The 20030-nt window shown below is 42.8% G+C and overlaps 1 protein-coding gene across 2 annotated transcripts in view; it reads left to right on the top strand.

Moving 5' to 3' along the window:
• The window catches only part of ryk (receptor like tyrosine kinase), a 55765-nt gene continuing 35735 nt past the window's right edge, over positions 1-20030 (top strand). For both annotated transcript variants that reach the window (XM_080430285.1, XM_080430286.1), the window contains exon 1: positions 1-709. In XM_080430285.1, coding sequence (XP_080286411.1) covers positions 454-709 — 256 coding nt within the window. In that variant the 5' untranslated portion in view covers positions 1-453. The remainder of the gene's footprint in view (positions 710-20030) is intronic.

A 20030-nucleotide genomic window follows, 5' to 3' on the forward strand; every position in this document is an offset into this window, starting at 1 on the left:
AGGAGGACCATGGAGGGAGAAAGCTGGATGTGTTAGCAGCCGCACTATACTTTTTGGAAACACATTTTTAGGATATTTCCCCCATCTTTTTCCGCTGGCAGGAGTTACGATAAGCCTCGTGGATGTCTGGCGTCTCTCCGAACCGAGTCTAAAACAATCTCATTCACATTTAAACCCGGCGGTTCGGTTTGACGGTCCGGACGCTCTTATTAGCCCGACTGAAAGTTAGCCCTGCCCGGCTAGCTAGTGTCGAGCTAAAAGCACAGAGGAGGAGGAAAGGAGGGGAGGGAGGGAGAAGAACACTTTCAAGTGAAAACGGGAGTAAAACAAGAAAACAAAGGGGGGAAACAAAAGCGCGACTATATAGTAATGTCGCCGTCGGGGGTCGACTTTAGATACGGATGAGACGGACAGAGACCGAGCGAGGAAGAGTTGAGCCAGACGACAACTGCTATGTTGGGGTTGGTTCGGTGCTCTGGCAGCTCGTCTGAGTCCCGAGGTGACGGTTGTTGGCCCCTCAGACCGGGGGGCTTCTTCTGCTTCTTGTTGCCCCTGCTGCTGCTGCTGCTGGAGGGGGCCGTCTGCCTCAACAACCCCCCCAGCAGTGACCCTACGACGAGCGTCAGCAGCAATAATAACAACAACAATAACAACAACCGCCCCAGTGTCAACATATACATGAGTGTGGAGGAAGTCAAGAAGCTTTTGGGTAAGGAGGAGGACTCTGGAGGAGAACCCCGAGCATGGCTCTGTGTCTATTTTCGTGTCCAGTCCACTATACCAATGGTTCTCAAACTTTTTACTTTTCAAGGTCTCCCCTTAACTCTGACAGTGTACAAATCCATTTGGTTCCATTTGTACACTGTCAGAGTTACAGACTTGTGAGGGTCTATTTAGACTCCCTAAAGCCTAAAGGAACCCAGAGAGTCCCTGGAATCCACTTACTATTCCACTAACCCTAACCCTAAAGAGAACCACTGCACTAAACTACTACTACTATTATTACCGCTACTACTCCAGCATCAAATTAAGTTATTATTATCATTATGATGATTTTGTTTTACCCCCCTCCTGGTGCAAATCTGCTCACTGGTTCTACTTTCTCCAAACTCTACTGATGCTAATGGATTTTTTTGTTGTATTTTTGTTAACTGATAGTGAGGAATGGGTGATGTCATTTATTTTGGCGTTATCTTATCCAAGTGTCAGCCTGCTGGGTCACCGTGGACCAGGCAGGCAGCATGTCTGTTGGAAGTAGTAGGAGGGGAAGAGGTGGATGGATTTGAGCAAGGTCTAAGGTCATAGTACCTCAAAAACTAATCGTAAGCTGTGGGCCTGCATTTTTCTTTTATCAGTAATTCAAGAAACCTAATGGCTGCAAATACTCCTAAACAATCACTAAAATGCATTGAACACACAGACAGACAGACAATTGCAAAGTTATAATTGATCTTGAACTGATACAATCGGTCCTTCTGACCCACAGCTGGTCTAAACAAGTAGACTATTGTCAGGCCAGGTTTAAGTTCCAGTCTTGATAGGATATGGACTACATGTGTTCCATGCCTTGAGCTTAATCCATGTCATCCAATTAATGTTTTCCTTGTGTTCGGAGTGTGTTGATGCCAGTCTCCATGGCAACATGGATAGCAGCGAAATTAACTTGTAGTCTATGGAAATGTAATGGTGGGGATTTAAGAAAAACACGAAAAAAAAACTGGGGTTTAAGTAACTTGTTGCTGTAATAAGAAGCATATGATTTTTAGACAGCGACCATTTGTGAGAGAAAGAATATGGCCTACTGTGGTCTGAGCCAACCTTGTAAGGCTACTATATAAAAAAAGCAACAGTCTTTCTATTGTAGATTTGTACATTCAACAGACTTTTAATCCCCCTCACTGAACTTGATATCTAATTAAGCTATACCTAATGACATTTCCAGACCAGCAAGGGACATAGCCCCATCATGGTATAAAAAAAATCACAGACTATGGCCAAAATTAAGGAAGAATTTGTGTAAATGACCTCCAATTGTATTACTCAGTAACAATTTGACCCACTGCTGGAGGAGTTTTGGTTCCCTCCGTCTTCCAATCACTGATAACATAAACATTGTGATATCACGCCGCAGATTGAGTGAGCGAGCAATATGGGCTCATCAACCTGTCTCGATCAAAACTGTCTGAGATGCTGTTTTAGAACTGTATGTAATTGGATGAATATCTGGTTGTGTAGACAGCCTTGGGATATGGCTGCAACTAATTATATGCCCATAACATTGTAGTCATTTGTGCATTCTTCCCCTGAGGAATGAAATGCATCCTGGGATGATGGTGATTGCCCAGAGATGTTGTGGTCCTGATGTGGCAGGAAATGCTCCATTGTCCTGCCACCATTTATTGAACCATCAGACGCCTTTAGGTTGAGATAGACCACTACATGTCAGGATGGAATTCTGAATATTTGGCTTTTAAATAAGCTATATTGGAACAGAATCCTTTGGCAACAGCTTAATTTCTGAACTGTAAAAAGAGTCCCAGGCACTCGATACATGTCAGGAGAAATGTGAATACAATTAAAAGGCCTTTGTCATGATGGCTGCACAGCAACTCAAATACTTAAACGTAATGTATTTGAAGGATTACCGTGATGATCTTGGACTTGAACATTTTGTTTCTATTTGCATTACATTTCTGACAACCCTACTAATGCTCACTGCTCACAGACTGGATAACAGCCAGCACACCTGTCCCAGCACCAATTATTATGGCGTGAGAATATATTGTATTGAATTGATGATAGAAAGGAAACTGCTTTTATGGTGCCTTAAAATTTTTGACTGAGACCCATTTCACACCTACTGTGGGCACTGGGCAATCTATTTCAAATGTTCTGCCAACCAGATGTTGAAATACTCACTGGTCATAGATCATTGTAGCTACCATAACAAAGCTATTATTTTGTGTAATATGGACTCAACCAACTTTATCTTGCCCTCGCCAACGCCCCCACTAAACTGTGTAAACACTAGCTAATACAACAGTCAAAGTATTTTTAAACTAATACCCCCCCCCCCTCCCCTTAGCATCAATAGAGTGAGTGGTTTCTGGGTGGTTTTTTTGAACATAACAATGATTTAAACTATGTCTCATTTAGTTCTCAAGATCTCAGGCTAATTGAACACTTATGGGAGATTCAGAGTGGCGCCTGAGACAGTGTTTTCCACCATCAACCAAACACTAAATGATGGAATCTCTTGTGGGAAAATGGTGTTGCATCCCTAAAACAGATTTCTTCATGCTTTTATGCCAAGCCGCATCGCATCTGAGATGTTTTGTCAGCCCTTGGAGGCTCAGTGTTCTGTGAAGGCACATATTCTCTGGGTTTCCTTTATTTTCATAGTCAGTATAAAACAAATAGGCAATAGGCCTGTAATTGAGGTCAAGGCTGTTATACAATTTGGTTTTGTTGCGTGCCCACAGAAGGAAATAGTTAAGAGAGATTAAAGTACATTATATTTTCAAACCCCATGCTGAATTTGAGATCATGAAAATAAGCCACTGTTGCATGGCCACTCTATAGTTTCAAAAGGCACAGACCTCTGTTATGATTGGGGTATTGTAAGTTCAGGTGTGTTTTGACAACGGTTGAATTAATGATTGTGTTCTGATTGTACACAGACTAATAGCCTTCCTACTGGGGCACAGCCAGAGCAGCACCGTGATTGGTCATGAGTTGTTAATGAAGGGTTTAACGTCATGACTGAGGGAGGTGCAGTTTGAAACTAGTCATTAACAGTGTGAGTCCCAGTGCACTAATAAACGGTTAGAAGAAGCACTAACGTACAATTTCTTCCTCGAGAAAAGAAGCTCAGGTATAAGCAGCTTCTCGCAGACCACGGGGCTGGTAACAAATGATTCACTATAAAACTTTCAAAGCATCTGATCGAGATAATTTGCACAGCATTAGTTTGTTAAATGTGTATCCTATCATTCTTTAAACCTGCCATCTGTATTCATTTTGTAAAAAACAAGACAGTGTAAAAGCCTTGCTTGCGACCCCTTGATGCTGTGCTGTTCCTTTCCCCCAACAATACCAAGTGGTTTGAAGCGACCAACATTGCATCCTTAGAACCCTAAGAGCTTTATGCCTTTAGATATCTTCTTGTCTTGTGTTGCATAGTTGACATTGGCTTGACGATGGCCCTGCGCTCAAGGAATGGTCACAGGGTCACTCACAGCGTTAGGGTTCTGAGGAGCATCAGTGCACTCGGCAAGTTTCATGGCAATCCCATTCGATTTTGAGATATCTTGGTGTTAGGGTGGTGCTAGAGGTAGAGCCCAAAGCTCACCAAAACCAGTGGGGTTCATCTTTCACGATTTGATGCCAGTCCCACCAGTAGTTTTTGTTGTTTGGGAGGGACCAAAGTGGTGGATGGACAGTCTGACATCGCCATTCACCAGCAGCTGGGCTAAAAATCCTAGATGTGTGACAATTGTTATCCAGTGTCAGTGTGACTAGGTACTTTTTCTGTTTATACAGGAAGTTGTGCTCGCCATCCCCATACTCTATCATACAGCCCTGTCAAACAGAGCGTAGAAAGGCTGTTTTGTTATTTGTCCAGGCCTTTGATGTCCTAACTCAAATCATGAGGATCGTATTCGTATATATTGTATGCAACTTTCTAATAGAGCTATGGATTTTTTCTTCCGCAACTGTCCTCTGGAATTTGCATCTAATGTGTTCCCCCCCAATAACAAAATACATGGATGGGGCCATTTTGGTTCCAGTCTTTGTCAGTAGCTATTTGTTCTGTGTCCTAAGGACTGGGGCTTTTTGAAACGGGGTCACCGAAGACAATATGCAATATGATAGCGCAGTCTCGAGTGCCACCCCATGCCTGTCGAAGATAGAGTTGTGTGTGGCTGGCGAGAGGCTCATCACTAAAGCACTCAAAACAGGAAGATATGTACAGTTGTACGTACATGATAAATACTTGTCTTTCACCTGGAAGACTTTTTTCTTCTCAATCAGCTTCATAAGATGTTAAATTCCTAGGTGGTACTGTCTTCCTGCAACAGCCAAGGCATAGCACATGTATTACTCACACAGCATATGGTTGCATTCTTGATATGAAAATAATAAGCAATTTTATTATAAAACAAACTCAAACCCTGGCTTCAGTGGACTTGATGCGTTCATCCTATCCCTCTCAGACGTTTCCTCTTCCTCTCTCTGGGGTCCCCAAGGCTCTGTAAATTCTTTTTACAGATTTTAATCTGCAGCTATGTTTTCTTGTTTTTCAGGAGCAGTTTGAGTAATTTTACAGACTACAGTGAGATAGACTACCTTGCATATTTTTTTCCCTGTTCATTTTGTATTTGTGCTGAGATTGTCTACAGCCGAATCAGACAAGATCTGGTCTGTGGGCTGAGCCTTGACTGCCAACTCGGTTTCTAAGTATTCTACCAGGTCCAAACTATTGGAAGGTCCTTGCAAATTCTACATTTTAACATTTCTGAAGCAAAGCCTTGGCTTTCAGAAGATGCTTAAGTCAAGAAACTGAGAAATGTTCATTCAATGTGGCAGACAGTTGAGAATTTTCTTCAACTCCTAGTAGGATATGCCCAATAAGGGCAGTCATAGTTGTCAAATGAATCACCTGGCATGTGACAAGATGATGCATTCTTTATGCGGCCCTGGGCGCAAAGTGAGTGGTCACTCATGCACTGGACTATGTTGTCATCTTTGTCTTTGGCCACCGTTTTTATGTGCTACTAGTATGAATTACAACCAATGTCGGCAGTAATAATGTGTCAATAAGTTACCCAAAAAACTTTTTGGGGGCTGCTGCCTTTGGAAATCAACGATGGTGAGCAGATTCCAAAGATAGCTTTTAAAAAGAAACCATTTGCTGATTTTGCTCTTCCCTCCCCCTGCATGTCTCTGTAATGTAACAGTTATTAAAGTAGAGACCCACTTTGTCTTCTCCCATATAGCAGTCTTTGATGATGGTTTTTGATCTTCTCCTGTGTATGCCGGCCAGGGCCTCTCTTGAGGTTTTGTTCAGAGCCCCCCCAGGCTGTGTGGAGAAATGTCCTAGTACCCGACTGTTACATTGTGGCTATAAAAGTATGCATGCCATGGACACAGAAACCCTGCCATAATACAATGGCAGTGCGGCAGCGAACATTTTTTAAAGCCTACAAGTTGACGGGTAGGAAGACCAGCGTCATCTTCAAGATGCCAACAGCAGCTGGGGAGTGTCTCTACCATAGAGACCTACTGTTTGTGCATTTGTTGTTGTTCTGTAAAGGAATCCAGAGAGGCCCTCTTTGTCCTGCCTGCATGGGCTCTTATACCTGTCCTCAAGTCCAGAACAGGTTCATAGTGGGCTATCAGGCTCGGGTTCGGTCCCCGTCTTGTTGACATCAGTTAAATGACAGACAATAGAACTTCAGACATATTTTAAGCTGGCTCATGATTGTCATGAACCTAATTAACACGTGGGGAAATATATCATGCTTTTAACTCACGCTATAACCTACTTATTGATGTATTTTAGATACATATCACAGACTGTTAAAGTACAATGGGTCATAACTCTAGTCTGCACTATTCTGCACCCTACCATGTAAATCCTGCAACACCTGCAAGCTCTTTAAATTTGATTCAATAGCCTATTGGCCCTGGTATGGAATGTTTTGGGTGGCAGTTTCTTATGACTAGGAGGAATTACAACTTTTCTGTTTTAATCGTCAGGATTTTGTCTTAGAACAACCTTCACATGAGTTGTTGCAGCCGGCAACTAAAACAAACAGTGATATTGAAAGCAGCAGGGGTCTTAGCAGCCTTGTGTGACTCTGCTTACCTTCATCCAACACAAGTGCAGAGATTAACTTTTGGGAGTCAGGGAATCAGGCCAAATATCAACATTACAGTAACATATACACTGGAAAACCCAGACAACTTAGACAAGGACCCAAGGGAGGGGGTAATTTATTGTCTTTCTCTTAGACAGAGCAATGTTTCTGGATTTTGCGTTTGGTGACAATTGGATGTCAAATGTTTTAATATGTATATTAAATTAGCCTCACAGGGTACTTGTCTCTTCAGAGGTCCAGCTGAAGGCATCTGATTTGCCATGTCATCATTTTCAAACTTTATTTGCTTGTGTCAAATGCTACTTGATATTGCAGTTAATTCAGACTCTCTCTCCGGTGTATTTGGATAGACGCCATGTTTATGTTCCCACCTGGGTTTGTCGAACCCGTGTCCTCCATGGGAAACCAAACATTTATCATTCAGCCAAAGGGCTGAATCCCCCCTGGCCGAGGGGGGCTTCTGTTCTTCAGGCATTGCTACTTTGGTACATTTACAGACAGTTTTTTAATAACAGTAGTCTGTTCTGTATGTATGACTTGACTTTGCAATGTCAGATTTGTTGAACATAAATGGGCTGTGTAGCAAAATTGTTTAAGGTCTTTTTTTATTTTTTATTAATTGCATTTTTCTTTGAGCCTCTAAAAGGCTGTCATTCTTTTGAGTGTTAATCCCAAATTGGAGCCTTTGAAGAGAGCAGTGGATTTGCCATTGGCAGGGTGCCCTGCTACTAGTCCTGTACATACACACTTCAACACATGCTGCCTCCTGTTGACAAAAAAGGAATGTAATCTCATAAGATTGTTTTCCAAAGCATACAGCAGAGGAGTTTAGGCTTGCATTACTCAGGATGGGAACATGGGATCTGTTAGCTCTCTTTGCAGGAGTGAACGAAATGGATAGAATTATTTTAGCATACATAGATCTTGCTATGAGATTTAAAAAAAAAGGGGAAAAAAGCTTAACCAACTTTAAAAGTCCAGTTCCTAATTAGAGTAATTTCTTTCCATTTAACACCCATTTAAACTACTATATGAAGTTGCTTCTAGATATGAAATATATGCCATTTAATTAATAGGCAACACTATATCTGAGAAATTCAATATTATTAAATTTTTCACTGCAAAATAGTCCTTTTGAATCGGCTGAGGATATGCGTAGAATTTTAGAACTCCTACGGACATTAAATCACATACAGTATACAGACATACAGTATGTTGTACCTTCTATGTGGTATGTGTGCATTACAGTAGTTTCAAGGCTCAACAAGTGTACTAGTTGCAGCACTCACTATGGTGTACTGTATATGAAGCTTTCAGAATATCCGTCAAATGTATCAGACATTGTGCTACACCTTGATATGAGGGTGTGACATATGTGACAATGTTAGCTCTGGTAGGAAGCAAAAAAGTGTCTGAAAGTGCTCAGAGGATAGCAGAAGGATATTAACTTGTTGAGACAGAATTGCCAGCTGAGAATCAGCAGATGGTCATGTCATGTAGATGTTGAAGAAACACAGTCTGTCCTGAGTGTTCTCTGCATAATGAATATAAAGGTGGGCCTATATATTATGAATATGATTAGTAATGGAGACATTATAGACTGATTTTTTTTTCCCCCCTCAATAGGGTATTATGGTTGTTGAAGTTCAGAGTGAGCAGAGGGATTGTTCTAATTTTGTTCTGCTTTTTCCTCTCACGCACCATTCATTTTGATATCTTTACCAACCAGCGTTGCTCCTGTGGGAGAACAGGGGAAAAGGTAGAGGAAAGGGACATGGATGAAGTGTTGAAGTGGATGGTTTTTTTTTTGGTACTGTCTGTTCGTCTCTGGGCTGGTGAAGTACAAGCAGTATATCCATGATTGTTTTTGCACATGGGACTAATGGCTGGTGATCTGTCTGTCCCACAAATCTTCTGCTGTGTCAGAAGTTGCTTTCTTAACCTTCCTCCCTACTTCCTCGCCACCTGCGTCCCCCTCCCCCCCAGTCGCTGTTCTGCTGCGTCTCCTCGACTAGGGGCCCAAGTCTGCGGTGCGGTGCCAGATCTGCAATTGTACTGCAGCTACGCTAATGTTCTAACTCTGCCTCAGTCAGTGCCATGGTTTTATAATCAGCTCAGCTCTGATCCTTCTGGTTTCAGTCCAGTTCATTTCTGTTTCTGGACAGGCTGTGTCACCAATACTTTTTGCATACTACACATTACATACTGTATAGTAGATAATCACACTACACATTACATAGGTAATCCTTTCAAGAAACCATATAGCAGTTTGTTAAATGTATAAGAGTTTGTAGAATGCTCTGGTTAAGTAGCATGGTAGCAAAGGCAGCTGTTTATCTGTTCCAAACTGGGGTCTTCTTCTTAGGGTTCTTTGGCCCAGTGGTAATAGTTCAAACTAGAAAAAGTGCTCCTCGGAGCACAGGTCTCCGCCAGGTCAGGTAGGTTATTGTGGGCCAACAATGTTCGGAATTTGCCAATCAGGATGGAATATGAAAAATCGGATGGATCCGTCTTGATCACTTGACTATAGAGATAATGTTTACCGATTTGCGTGATGTTAAAATTTGTAGGAGTAATATAAAAAAGATGTTCAGAAAAGATTAGGCTGATTTGAAGAAAAAGATTCATGATTCATGATTTGAGGCATTTTGTTCAAAACGGAACACTCCTGCAAACTTTGGAAGCCAATCTTAGCCAATCAGGATGGAATATGAAAAATCTGAAAGACCTGTTTCGTTTAATGACTATAGAGATACTGTGTACCAATTTGCGTGATCCAGGGAGTGAGTGCACAGTTTCGTTGCGTTCAAGCCAACGGTGCCGGAGACAGACAGGGTGCGAATCGGCCATGCCTTTCAGCCTGGCGGAGACAAAGATAGGCTACACATTTTGTGGATACAATAATTAATGGTAGCATGCATCTTTTTGTCACAGTTTGTTGGCCATAGTCATTGAACAGAGACCGAGTCTATGATTTAGGATATTGGAAAGAATGTTGACTGACCGAATCACGCCTCAGCAGGTAGTCTCATCTCTGTTGAACAGTGTAAAAAAATTACACTGATAAAAAAAAATTGAAATGAATACCATTCTGCTTGCCAGGACCATGGAGCCCCCCCTGCTCTCATAAGTTCAAGGAAAGCCTCAGTAATCATTCAGAAGACCCAATGGCTTAGCTGTGTCATATGGTCTCACAAATAGTGAAGGGCTTGCTCACCCTCTCCATTTCCTCTTCACATTGACTTCTTGAGAAGATGAGGAGTGGGGTAAAAATAGCGTGAAAAAGTTTTCTGTATATGCTGTGTGTGTGTGTTTGCTGTGTTGGCCTATAATAATGGCCTGTTTTCAGCATGCTTTTCCACGGAAGATTCATCAGCGCAATAGATCCCAAACTTTGCTCCGAGGAAATTTGCTCTGTGGAAAGCGAGCACTGAGAAAAGCCTGTTTAGTCTGGTCCCCGACTCCCCGCACGACACGACTCACCCAGTGTCGCTTGTGTTGCCGCTCAGCACAAACGTGCTGTATGTCTTTTCCAGTCATGTTGACTGCCCTTGCTGCTCGTGATTGCTTTGACTGTTGTTTTGGCAGAATTAGCTAGGCATTTCCCTGTAAACTTGGACGTTTTCTCCGTAACATTGTGACTCCTTATGCAGAAGGCATGGCACTGCTTTAGGCTTCTGTTCTTGAGTTTAAATGTTTGCTGTAAGGTCTGCCATATAAAATGTTAGGGCCTAATGAGAAAAGGTGTAATGTGAAAAATCCCTGGTGCATCAGGAAGAGCCTAGCGTGTTCTCAGCTAACCAGCCTTCCTCCCTTCCTCAAAGAGCTGAAAAGAGCCTGTGAACGGTGGCAGGGTGATTGACAGGTGTATTCATGCCCTTCATGCCACTCACCAAGGATTCTGTGGTTGAATGGGGGAGCCTGGTTCTCACAAATCTATTGTCCAAGCTGGTTGGAGATTCTGTCAAACAAGAACCCATTTATAGTGCGTTGCCCTCTCCGATTAAATCTGTAGTCAGTGATTTTCAATTTTGGGGTGTACAGTAGTCTTTGTTCTCTCCATAAACCCTTCTCAGTTGCCGGTCTTTTGTCGAAATAGGAAGGCCGCAAGATGGATATTCTTAAAGAAACATGGGACCCACTGTGGCGTGGTACAATGTGGCTATTTCAGCATCGTATGGCTTTTTTTATAAATAGAAAAAAAGCTTCATTCCATGCTCCAGGGTAAACTGTACAGAAAAGGCCAGTCAAGCTACTACTGCACCTCTAAATCTGGTATGTTAACTACGGTAAATGTATACACTCAAGAGTTAAATGAACACTCCGGATTTAGGATATATGCGCTTTATTGCAATAACATCCAAGTTTTTATTTTTCAGTCGGTGTTTTTAAATGATAAGTGATTTAATTCTATTATAAAGGAAATGGAGGAAATGAGAAAAACATTAGATGAAGCAGGGGAATTTACGGCACGTGCAGTTAGACTTGTGTCCAAAACGGAGCACAAATAAAGTGCCTTTATCCATCACGATCCACCATCTTGCTTTAGTTTCTACCATCCCTTACAAACCCTTGACCTCCTTCATACATAGCCAAGGCATTCAAGCCGCTGCTATATTCACATAGCTGTATTCACGAGCTGCCCACATGAAAACATGGCCCAAATTTAGACTAGAAGAAGGGGGTGCACCAAACGCCACTTAGACGCGCCTGCATTCAGCCTCAAGGTGAATTCATCCTGCCACAAACAGCTAATCATATTTCTGTTTGTTCAGTAAACCGTTTGCTATTTGTTGAGTAAACCAAGGTGCCCCCGTTCGGCAGCAAGCAGGCCTCAATGAGACGCTCATAATGGGAAGACAGCGGCAGACAGTCGCACTCAGATTATCTTTCCTTCCCTGCATCCTCCTCTGCCCTCGAGGCATTCGGCAGAATAAAAGAGGAGAGCTGATGTATGGTTTCTTTGAAGTTGGTGAAGGAAAAGCTCTGAGATGGTGACTTACTGGGGTGTTTTTCTCCTCAATGTGGAATGCATTAAAGCTTTGCTTCTTTTTTGTTGTTATTGTTGATGTCTTTTGCACCAAAGCTGCCGTTAAAATGTAGCTGCCATTTTCCCTTTTTTTTTTCTACGGAGAACTTTCTGCATCATGGTTGTCCATGGACTCCATTATGATTGACCTTTAACCCCTGCTGACCCAGTCCTTCATGCCCATCCTTTTCTGTGCTGTGATGTTGACCTGGAAGTCAAGTAACATCTGAAAGTGTTTTTCTGTTACTACGCACACCAACCCACATCAACCACAGCAGGTTGGAGCTAATCTTCTTTTTTTTTTTGCTTCTCGCCTGCTCGCCACCTGCAAAGATTGGAGAGTGGCTGCCAGTGTAGAATTCCCTCTGTGGAATTCTTTACATGCTACCGAGGATAAGATTCCTTACAACCCCCCACTCACACCTGAAGTATGGCTCCAAAAAAAGAAAATGTTTAATGGCAAATTATTACAGCAGCAGAAATAATGCTTCAAGTGTTGCGTTTAGTACATACCTCACTCAATTAGTTCCATTCCACTGATATTCTTCTTCTCACATATGTTGATTACTGCATGTTAGTTTGCATGGAGGTAAGCACATCAAGTTTATTTATTACTCCCAAACGGTGCATGTCAAGTAGCATTTGCATCACTGTGTATGCATTTCATACATCTGGCCCCAGATAGAGTTGGGCTACCACTGGACCATTGCAACCATTGTGTAATTTCAACCAATTGTGAACTAAACATTCCACAGAGGCAGCTGAAAGCTGCAACAGTGTTATTTGCTGATTACTTAATGATAAGTTATACTATTGCTGGTGTGTGACCAGCTATCAGGATTTCCGTTGGCTTGTAATTTCCTTATTACATTTTTTTACCAGTCAAAAGCTCAAAATCCAGTATATGAATATCTTGCCAACAAATAAAGGGCAAGGAGCTTTAATAACATCTTATACTAAGGCGTGGAACATCTAGGCTAAGGCGAAGGTATGTTGTCACCGACTATAAAACATCCATTAGTGGCTCAGTTCTCTATTTGTTAAAATAACAGAACACATCTCCCTTTCATATTGAGACAGCCTGGCATTAGACTGCAGCTGAGATGACACCGTTGGGTTATCATTTTTACAGTTTGATGCGTGCTGCTGCCTACGTCCCTACAGGTCTGTCGTTTTTATATTTCAACGCATCAGCATGGATATGATGTCCAAGTTTCCCCCCTCCCATTTGACTGTTAAAGTTTTAGTTTTCACAAACGATGACTCTCCCCGCTGCTGGCTGTGGATGGATGGAACATTTGCTGAGGTTTTTCTTTTAATGGTGGGAGAAGCAGCGGTTGTGTCTTTGACACACTGATAAACCATTTCTAACCAGATGTCTGCTGGAAAGGAGAAAAAGAAGATGTTTAGGCTATTTTGCTGAAATATGACACGTTCACTGGCGTTTTATTAGAGGTTGGCCACTACTCGACCACTCGACACACTACATGCACAAATCAACTGAATCACAAGGACAAGCGCTGGTTTTTGTTTACGTGAGCAAAATCCCTTTTCATTGAAAAAACATTTATCAGAATATATTGCTTTGCCTTCAGATTTGCTTGTCAAGGAGAGAGAGAGAGGCTGTGTAGGTTTTATATACTGTAGGTATATATTTTCTCTGAAAAACTAAAATATTCCTGTACATGTTGGCTGACAGCACACTTTCCCAGTGGAAAATCTGATGGCCACGATTAACCTTACTGTAGCGTTACAGAGCAGTGGTGATAAATCGCTCCTCTGAGTCTTATCCTCGTCTTGAAATGAAAAACATGTTTACTGGACATGGGATGTGACCTAACAGACTACTAGCCCATCCGCATCCATTTTAACACAGGGTGGGGTCAATCAGACCCCCACATCTGCAAGTTCAGTTGTGGACAAAAAGCAGGCCTCTCTTCGGCTTTCACCTTTGTCAATCAATGGTGATTCATACTTGGTTAGGCGCCGGTGTTGCGCACCAAAAATTGCGATCTACAAGCTCACAATGCATTGCGCTGCGACGCGTTGTGAGGTTGTGGATCTGCTATTTTCAGTGCACGACACCGGCGTGCAACCATGTATAAATGAGTGGATAGCGTCCCCATGAAACCCAAGACCATGGGATCCTCCGCTGCATTAGCCGCACTCCCTGCCTCTTGCCCAAGGATTTGTTTGGAGTTTCCAGTTGATAGGGTTTCGAGACAGGCCCCCTCCCCCCCATTAATGTGGCCAGTATCTCCTCCGCGAGAGGCCACAGGCCAGGGGGAGTGTTTATCTCCCGGGCGCTCAAGAGATGGAGGCTTCGGGGAGGCACGGTGGGACTCGGTGCACAGGAGGGTCTTTGTTCTACCTGTGCTGGCCGTGCCACCTGGCCACCACCACCTTTTGTTCTGCTACCTCGTTGCCTGCAACGTGATCCGCGGGACTGCAAGAGAACACTCCGTGTTTACGTTCTACCTGCTGAGGCCCACGATGTGGGCTAGATTTATTATCCCAGATGCATTGCCTGTGTCCGTTTACAGTTGACAGGCATACATGAACGGACATCGTAATGAAAGTCATACATCTTGTACACGATCAATGATACAGCAGGGCTTCACGTTTTGTTGAAAAGTGATCTGGTCAGTATTGAAGCGCAGTCTATCCAGCGATATATCCAGAGATCTCCAGGATGTTGCTGTTGTCTTTTTATCGGAAGCAAAGATGTCTCCGATTGCCCACAACAGTGCTGTGCACTTAACAATTTGGTTCACATTTCAAGTTGCGCATTGGAAAATCTTTTATGTTTCCATCAAGCAAAGCCACAGCATTTCAATTTTACACCATCAGTTTAACTGTCGGCCTTTAGTTCAGCTTCACTCTTTAATTTCTCCACCACTCCATACTGGGCCAGTGTTGGCCTTTGCTATGCCATAACACAGCATAAAAGGGAGAGTCACAGCTTGGGGCATTTTTTTACTGCTCTAGTTATCGTCGGTAATGGACTGCACTCAGTGTGCTAGGTACCTAGGTCTTGAGTGGGTCTCCTTTCAAGTAGAGCTAAATTAGAGTTAAAAGTAGGGCTAAATTATGCTTCGTCGTATGACCATGTTGCTGAACGAAAATAACCGACATGTTCTTAAATTGAGAATATTTTTTTCTTCTTCTGCCAAGCGCCACGGTTGTACAAGTATTTTTTTGGCAGTTTATGCACAAACTTGCCTGTAAGTACTAGAGGAGCTAGTAAAGTCAGACCTTAGGATCTGTTTAGAATCATGCAAGTTCTACTAAAGCTATAGCACAGAAATTCCCATGCTTTCCAGTGTGTGTGCATGTTTTTTTTTCTCTCTTTGTCATGCTTAGAAGTGGAAGCAGTTGAACCATGAAGTAATTAAGTATAAAAGGAGTCCCCCCGTGCTGCCTCCTCTCTCTCCTCCCTCACAGTTGTACATAGTCTGGGAGTAAAGCAAGCAAGCAAGCAGCAGCTACTTAGAGAGTGCATTATGAATGCTAGGCTATGAGGTAGACCACAGGAGTTTTGTAACTAGCTAGTGTAAGAATAGTCCATGGGGGCACCGACAGCCTAGTGGTTAAGGCGTACCACATTAGGCTCTGATGCCCTAACAGCGACTCCCGGGTTCGATTCCCGAGCCCGGCGGACCTTTGCTGCATGTCGCTGCATGTCGCTCCCCAACTCTCCTAACTTGTACTGTGTACTATCAATAAAGGCAGAAAAAGCCAAGAAAAAAAAGAATAGTCCCACGTGGTTGTGAGTCATTCAGACCAGAGTGGTGATTAAGAGGACTTCACTTCATGTGACAACTAGTAGCCAACCAAGAGACTTGTTTACAAATATAGTCCCTTTCTCCATGCCCCCATCCCCCAGAGGCCTGTGGTATAGTGATGGGCATTGTCGTTTTTTTTTTAGGTGTACTGAATCAGTAGAATCGGTTGTCGGTTCACTTAAAAAGATGTGTTTAAATGATTCATTCACCAAATGTTTCAGTGCCTGGCCGGAGCTCTGCCTGTGTAGTCCCACTCACTGAACTGAAACAGTCAAACATTCTGCTGACTCTAGTCAGCAGAACACATGATGAATAACTTGAATACATTCCCCCATGTTTCGTCTTGGTGTTGAGAAACCGTCACAGCGGGTGTTTTAATTGATAAGGGTGCATACAGGGATGTGCGCGGATATACAGATTAACGGTGCTGCCCCTACTAAACGTTAACTAAATAGAACTTGGTTATTCTATTAAATATATTTTTATTGAGATATTAACTTTTTATTACACATATTTCCATTTTGCACCCATATTACTGTCATAATGAAATGTTGCTTTTAACAAGCAAAATAAGCAAATACATGAAAATTAAGTATTACCATGGTTGATTTGCGGAGTCTGTCATATTGTTTTGCACAGTGCTGGTCGCCTGTAGCTGCTGCCTCTGTCTGGTATCATTCACTTCCTTCCCAGTGCAGTGATTGAATTGAATACAAGAACGCTCGCCCCAAAACCTGCTCTCCCCGGGTTCAAATGCGGTGACCTTGGACCTTCTTGCTCAAGTCCGCTTTAGACGCCACGCCTCCATCTTTTCAACCGTTTTTTGCTACTACTACCACCTAACTTGGAAAAAATAGCAAAGTTTGTGTGAGTACTTTGATGTGAAAGCGCTGGAGTGACAGCATAATTGATTTGAGTTGCTTTTGCGCAGCTCACTAATTATTTGGGAGCAGGCAGCTGTGTAAGATTCCAATAGTATAAACATTTTGAATGACTTTCATATACTCTTAATATTATATTAGGCCTTATAGATCTAAATGTTTTTTTTTCCGACAATTCAAAGAAACGTTTTCAGAAATGTGTGTACAAACACACAGAACACATAAGTGAAATGAATCGCTGGAAACATCCCTAATTGACAGTGAGTCCCTGGTTCGATTCTCGGCTGGACCATTTGCTGCATGTCACTCCCCTACTCTCCAGATTTCCTATCCTGTGTCTCCACTATCAAATAAAGGCTCCAGGAAACTTAAGAAACACAAAAAGAGAGAAACAGCCATGGCATTTTTCCCACTCACAGTAAAAGGATTTAAGATCTGTGCAAATTTTATTGACATTCATATTATATTTTGTAGCAACTCATTATTTTCTTTTTTTTTGTTCTGCCATTACCATATATCATTCACTAATAAGATCCCTGGGGAAATTCAGGTGTCATAGCAGCAATAGCAGTAAGATTCAAACACTTACAATAGGTATGAGTAAGTCGAGCCCCAAAAATGTATGTTGCTGTGATTTATAGTTGTTTCTATATGCTACTCTTTTTTTGTTTTGTTTTTTGTTTGTTTTGTTTTATGTGTGTTGCTGCTGTCAAAGAGATTTACCGATACCATGTTCATTCTATGGACGGGCATGGCAGAACCACTAAAACAGTTTAATGATTATTTAAATTTGGCCAATGAACATTTACAGTTTACTCTCGAGTTCAGTGACACAAGTGTTTTTTTGGATGCGTTAGTCGTGAAAGATGACCATTCTATACAGATAGATCTGTATCGCACGCAAGCCCACAGATAGGAATACTCTATTACGAGGGCATAGTTTTCATCCCAAACATTTGATTGGAAGTTTATCAATCAGTCAATTGCACAGAGGGTTTGCAGCACAGACGCAGGCTACAACACACAAGCAACTGATTTGACCATAGATTCATGGAAAGGGGGGAATAGACAAGAATAGATTGATGTTGCTGCTAATCTCAGGTACTCACCCATGGGGTTTGAATTTAGAAAGATAATTTTAAAACATTGGCACATAATTTAATCAGACCCAAGACTCAATACTGTTTATGAAGAAGCCCCAGCTGTGGTCTTTAAACGCCCTCCCAATTTGAGGGACCAGTTGGTGAGATCATATACACCTCAACAGAAGAAAAATATGACATGATATGATAAGACATTCCCGACGAGAACTACAGGTGTGGTAGCTGTGTCCAATGTGGCTTGACGTCAAAATGTAAGACCTACACACAGTGGAAAACCTGTTAAGATATGTGGTGTGATCACCTGTAGTTACACAAATGTGGTGTACCTTATTAAGTGTCCCTGTGGCTTGGGGACGGGGTATGTAGGTAAAACCAACAGGCCCCTTCGCACCGGCATCGCTCTAATATCAGATACGGGGATGAACAAAATCCAGTGGCCATGCTTTTTCAACAGGTAGGCCACGGTATTAGTTCATTCCGTTATGTAGGCACAGAAAAGGTGGAAAAGCCCCCCAGAGGAGGCAATCGGGAGCGCAGTCTATTACAGAGAGAAATGTTTTACATTCATTATCTCAGTACAATGGCTCCTCATGGTCTAAACGAAGAGTTTGACTTCAAACCATTCTTGTAACTTTTCTTGTCTTTTTAATATTGTATTTTGTCTTTTATTCTGTATATAGCTGTTGTATGATTCTCTGTAGAGTTCCGGGCGCCTAGATTATATATTATCTGATACATTGTGGACAGGTATTTTGTATGGGGCATGGACACTTGATGTGTGTGGGTATCTGTGTATATATTTATTTTTCTTCCTGATGGCCATATAGGAACAATAATGGCTCATTTATCTGCTCACTCTGACTCTGACTGTATTTGTGATCAATTCCAAAACCAAATTGAGGCGTTGCCGTTGTCCCCGGGTGTCTTTCATTCATGACTGATGTGAGCTCTGCCCACCATTTCCTTTATTATCTGCTTCTTTACACACTGTTCAGTACACCAGAACAGTCCATCGAGAAAAGAACCGTCTCTTCAGCCAATCAAAATTTTGTTGACTGAGAACTTACTCAACTGACTGAAAAATGAACGTATCTTTTCAGGAAGTGATTTAGTTCATTTTGATCACCCAAAAGAACGAATAATTGGCGAATAAGCTAATAATAGCAGCGTACATGGGTCAGTGCACTTAACTTTCACCTGTTCTTTTGCTTTATTAGGGAACAGTTTATTTGGAGAATGGGTGACACAGGTGCAACACAGGTCTTACACTAAACGTGTGACATTGTAGTCAGGTCTTTGGTATTATACCTGCTACTGTATCTGGTTGAGCTCACAGTAGGTGTTTTTTTTTTGGGGGGGGGGGCTTTTCTGCCTTTATTGATGATTTTTTTTTGTGTGAAGATGGACAGGAAAGAGGGAGAGAAAGACGGAGAGAGACGCGCAGCAAAGGTCGTTGGGATCGGGACTTATACCCACGACACGCTGTCAGGCTATCGGAGCCTAGGAGTAGATGTTTCAACTAAGCATTATGAGTCAAGCTTCCAATTGTGATGATGCGTTGACATTCAAGTGAAAAAGAAAACGTGTCACAATGAAGTAAACATTGGGCTTAAAGGACCCTGGAAATGGAGAAACTCAGGGCTCCGTCAGCCCCCTTTCCCCCCGACGCCGCTTGCCCTGGCAGCACGGTTTTTAATTGCTGTCAAAGCGCGTGGCCGCACTGCAGAGTGAGACGGGAGAGTCACACAGAGCTGAGCATGAGGAAGGCAATTATTGCGGCACTAATCCAAGGCAGCATGTGTGTCTGCCTGGCAGTGCGTTGCCTGGGGGCTTTGCTCATGAGGAGCCTGTGCACAGAGGTGTGAACTTCCACTGCTGTTTAGTCCGCAGTGAGAGAGGGCACGGCCAACTCAGCCCCGCTCCAGGGCTTTAGAGGAATTCAACCCCCCCCCTCCTCCTCAGGAGCCCTTACCTCATCAGGTGTCAACGGTCAAACGTCCCAAGGCATATAAGTGCACAGGCATCAGGCAGGACTGTGGGGGTGGGGTCGGGGGCTGTCTGAGACCTTTTGGGTTAGGTGAGACACGAGCCCCCTCCCCTCCTTGAATATCACCAAGTTGGCAAGAAGGCTGTGAATGTTTCTAATTGAGTCAATGTGAGAAACGGGTCCATGAGCGTGGAGTTCTGAGACTGTGCCCTGGGGTACCTGGGGGAGCCCGGGCACATTCTTCTTCCCCCATCTCTTTTAACTCGATCCTTCGAGACTGATAGACAGGCTCCAGTCAGACAGACAGGGGGCAGGGGGGGGGGCTTCAAGGACTGATGGTGCTGCCCCCAGGCCAGGGTCG

Source organism: Gymnoscopelus braueri (assembly GCF_963280865.1).
Source record: "Gymnoscopelus braueri genome assembly, chromosome: 6".
Classification (NCBI taxonomy): domain Eukaryota; kingdom Metazoa; phylum Chordata; class Actinopteri; order Myctophiformes; family Myctophidae; genus Gymnoscopelus; species Gymnoscopelus braueri.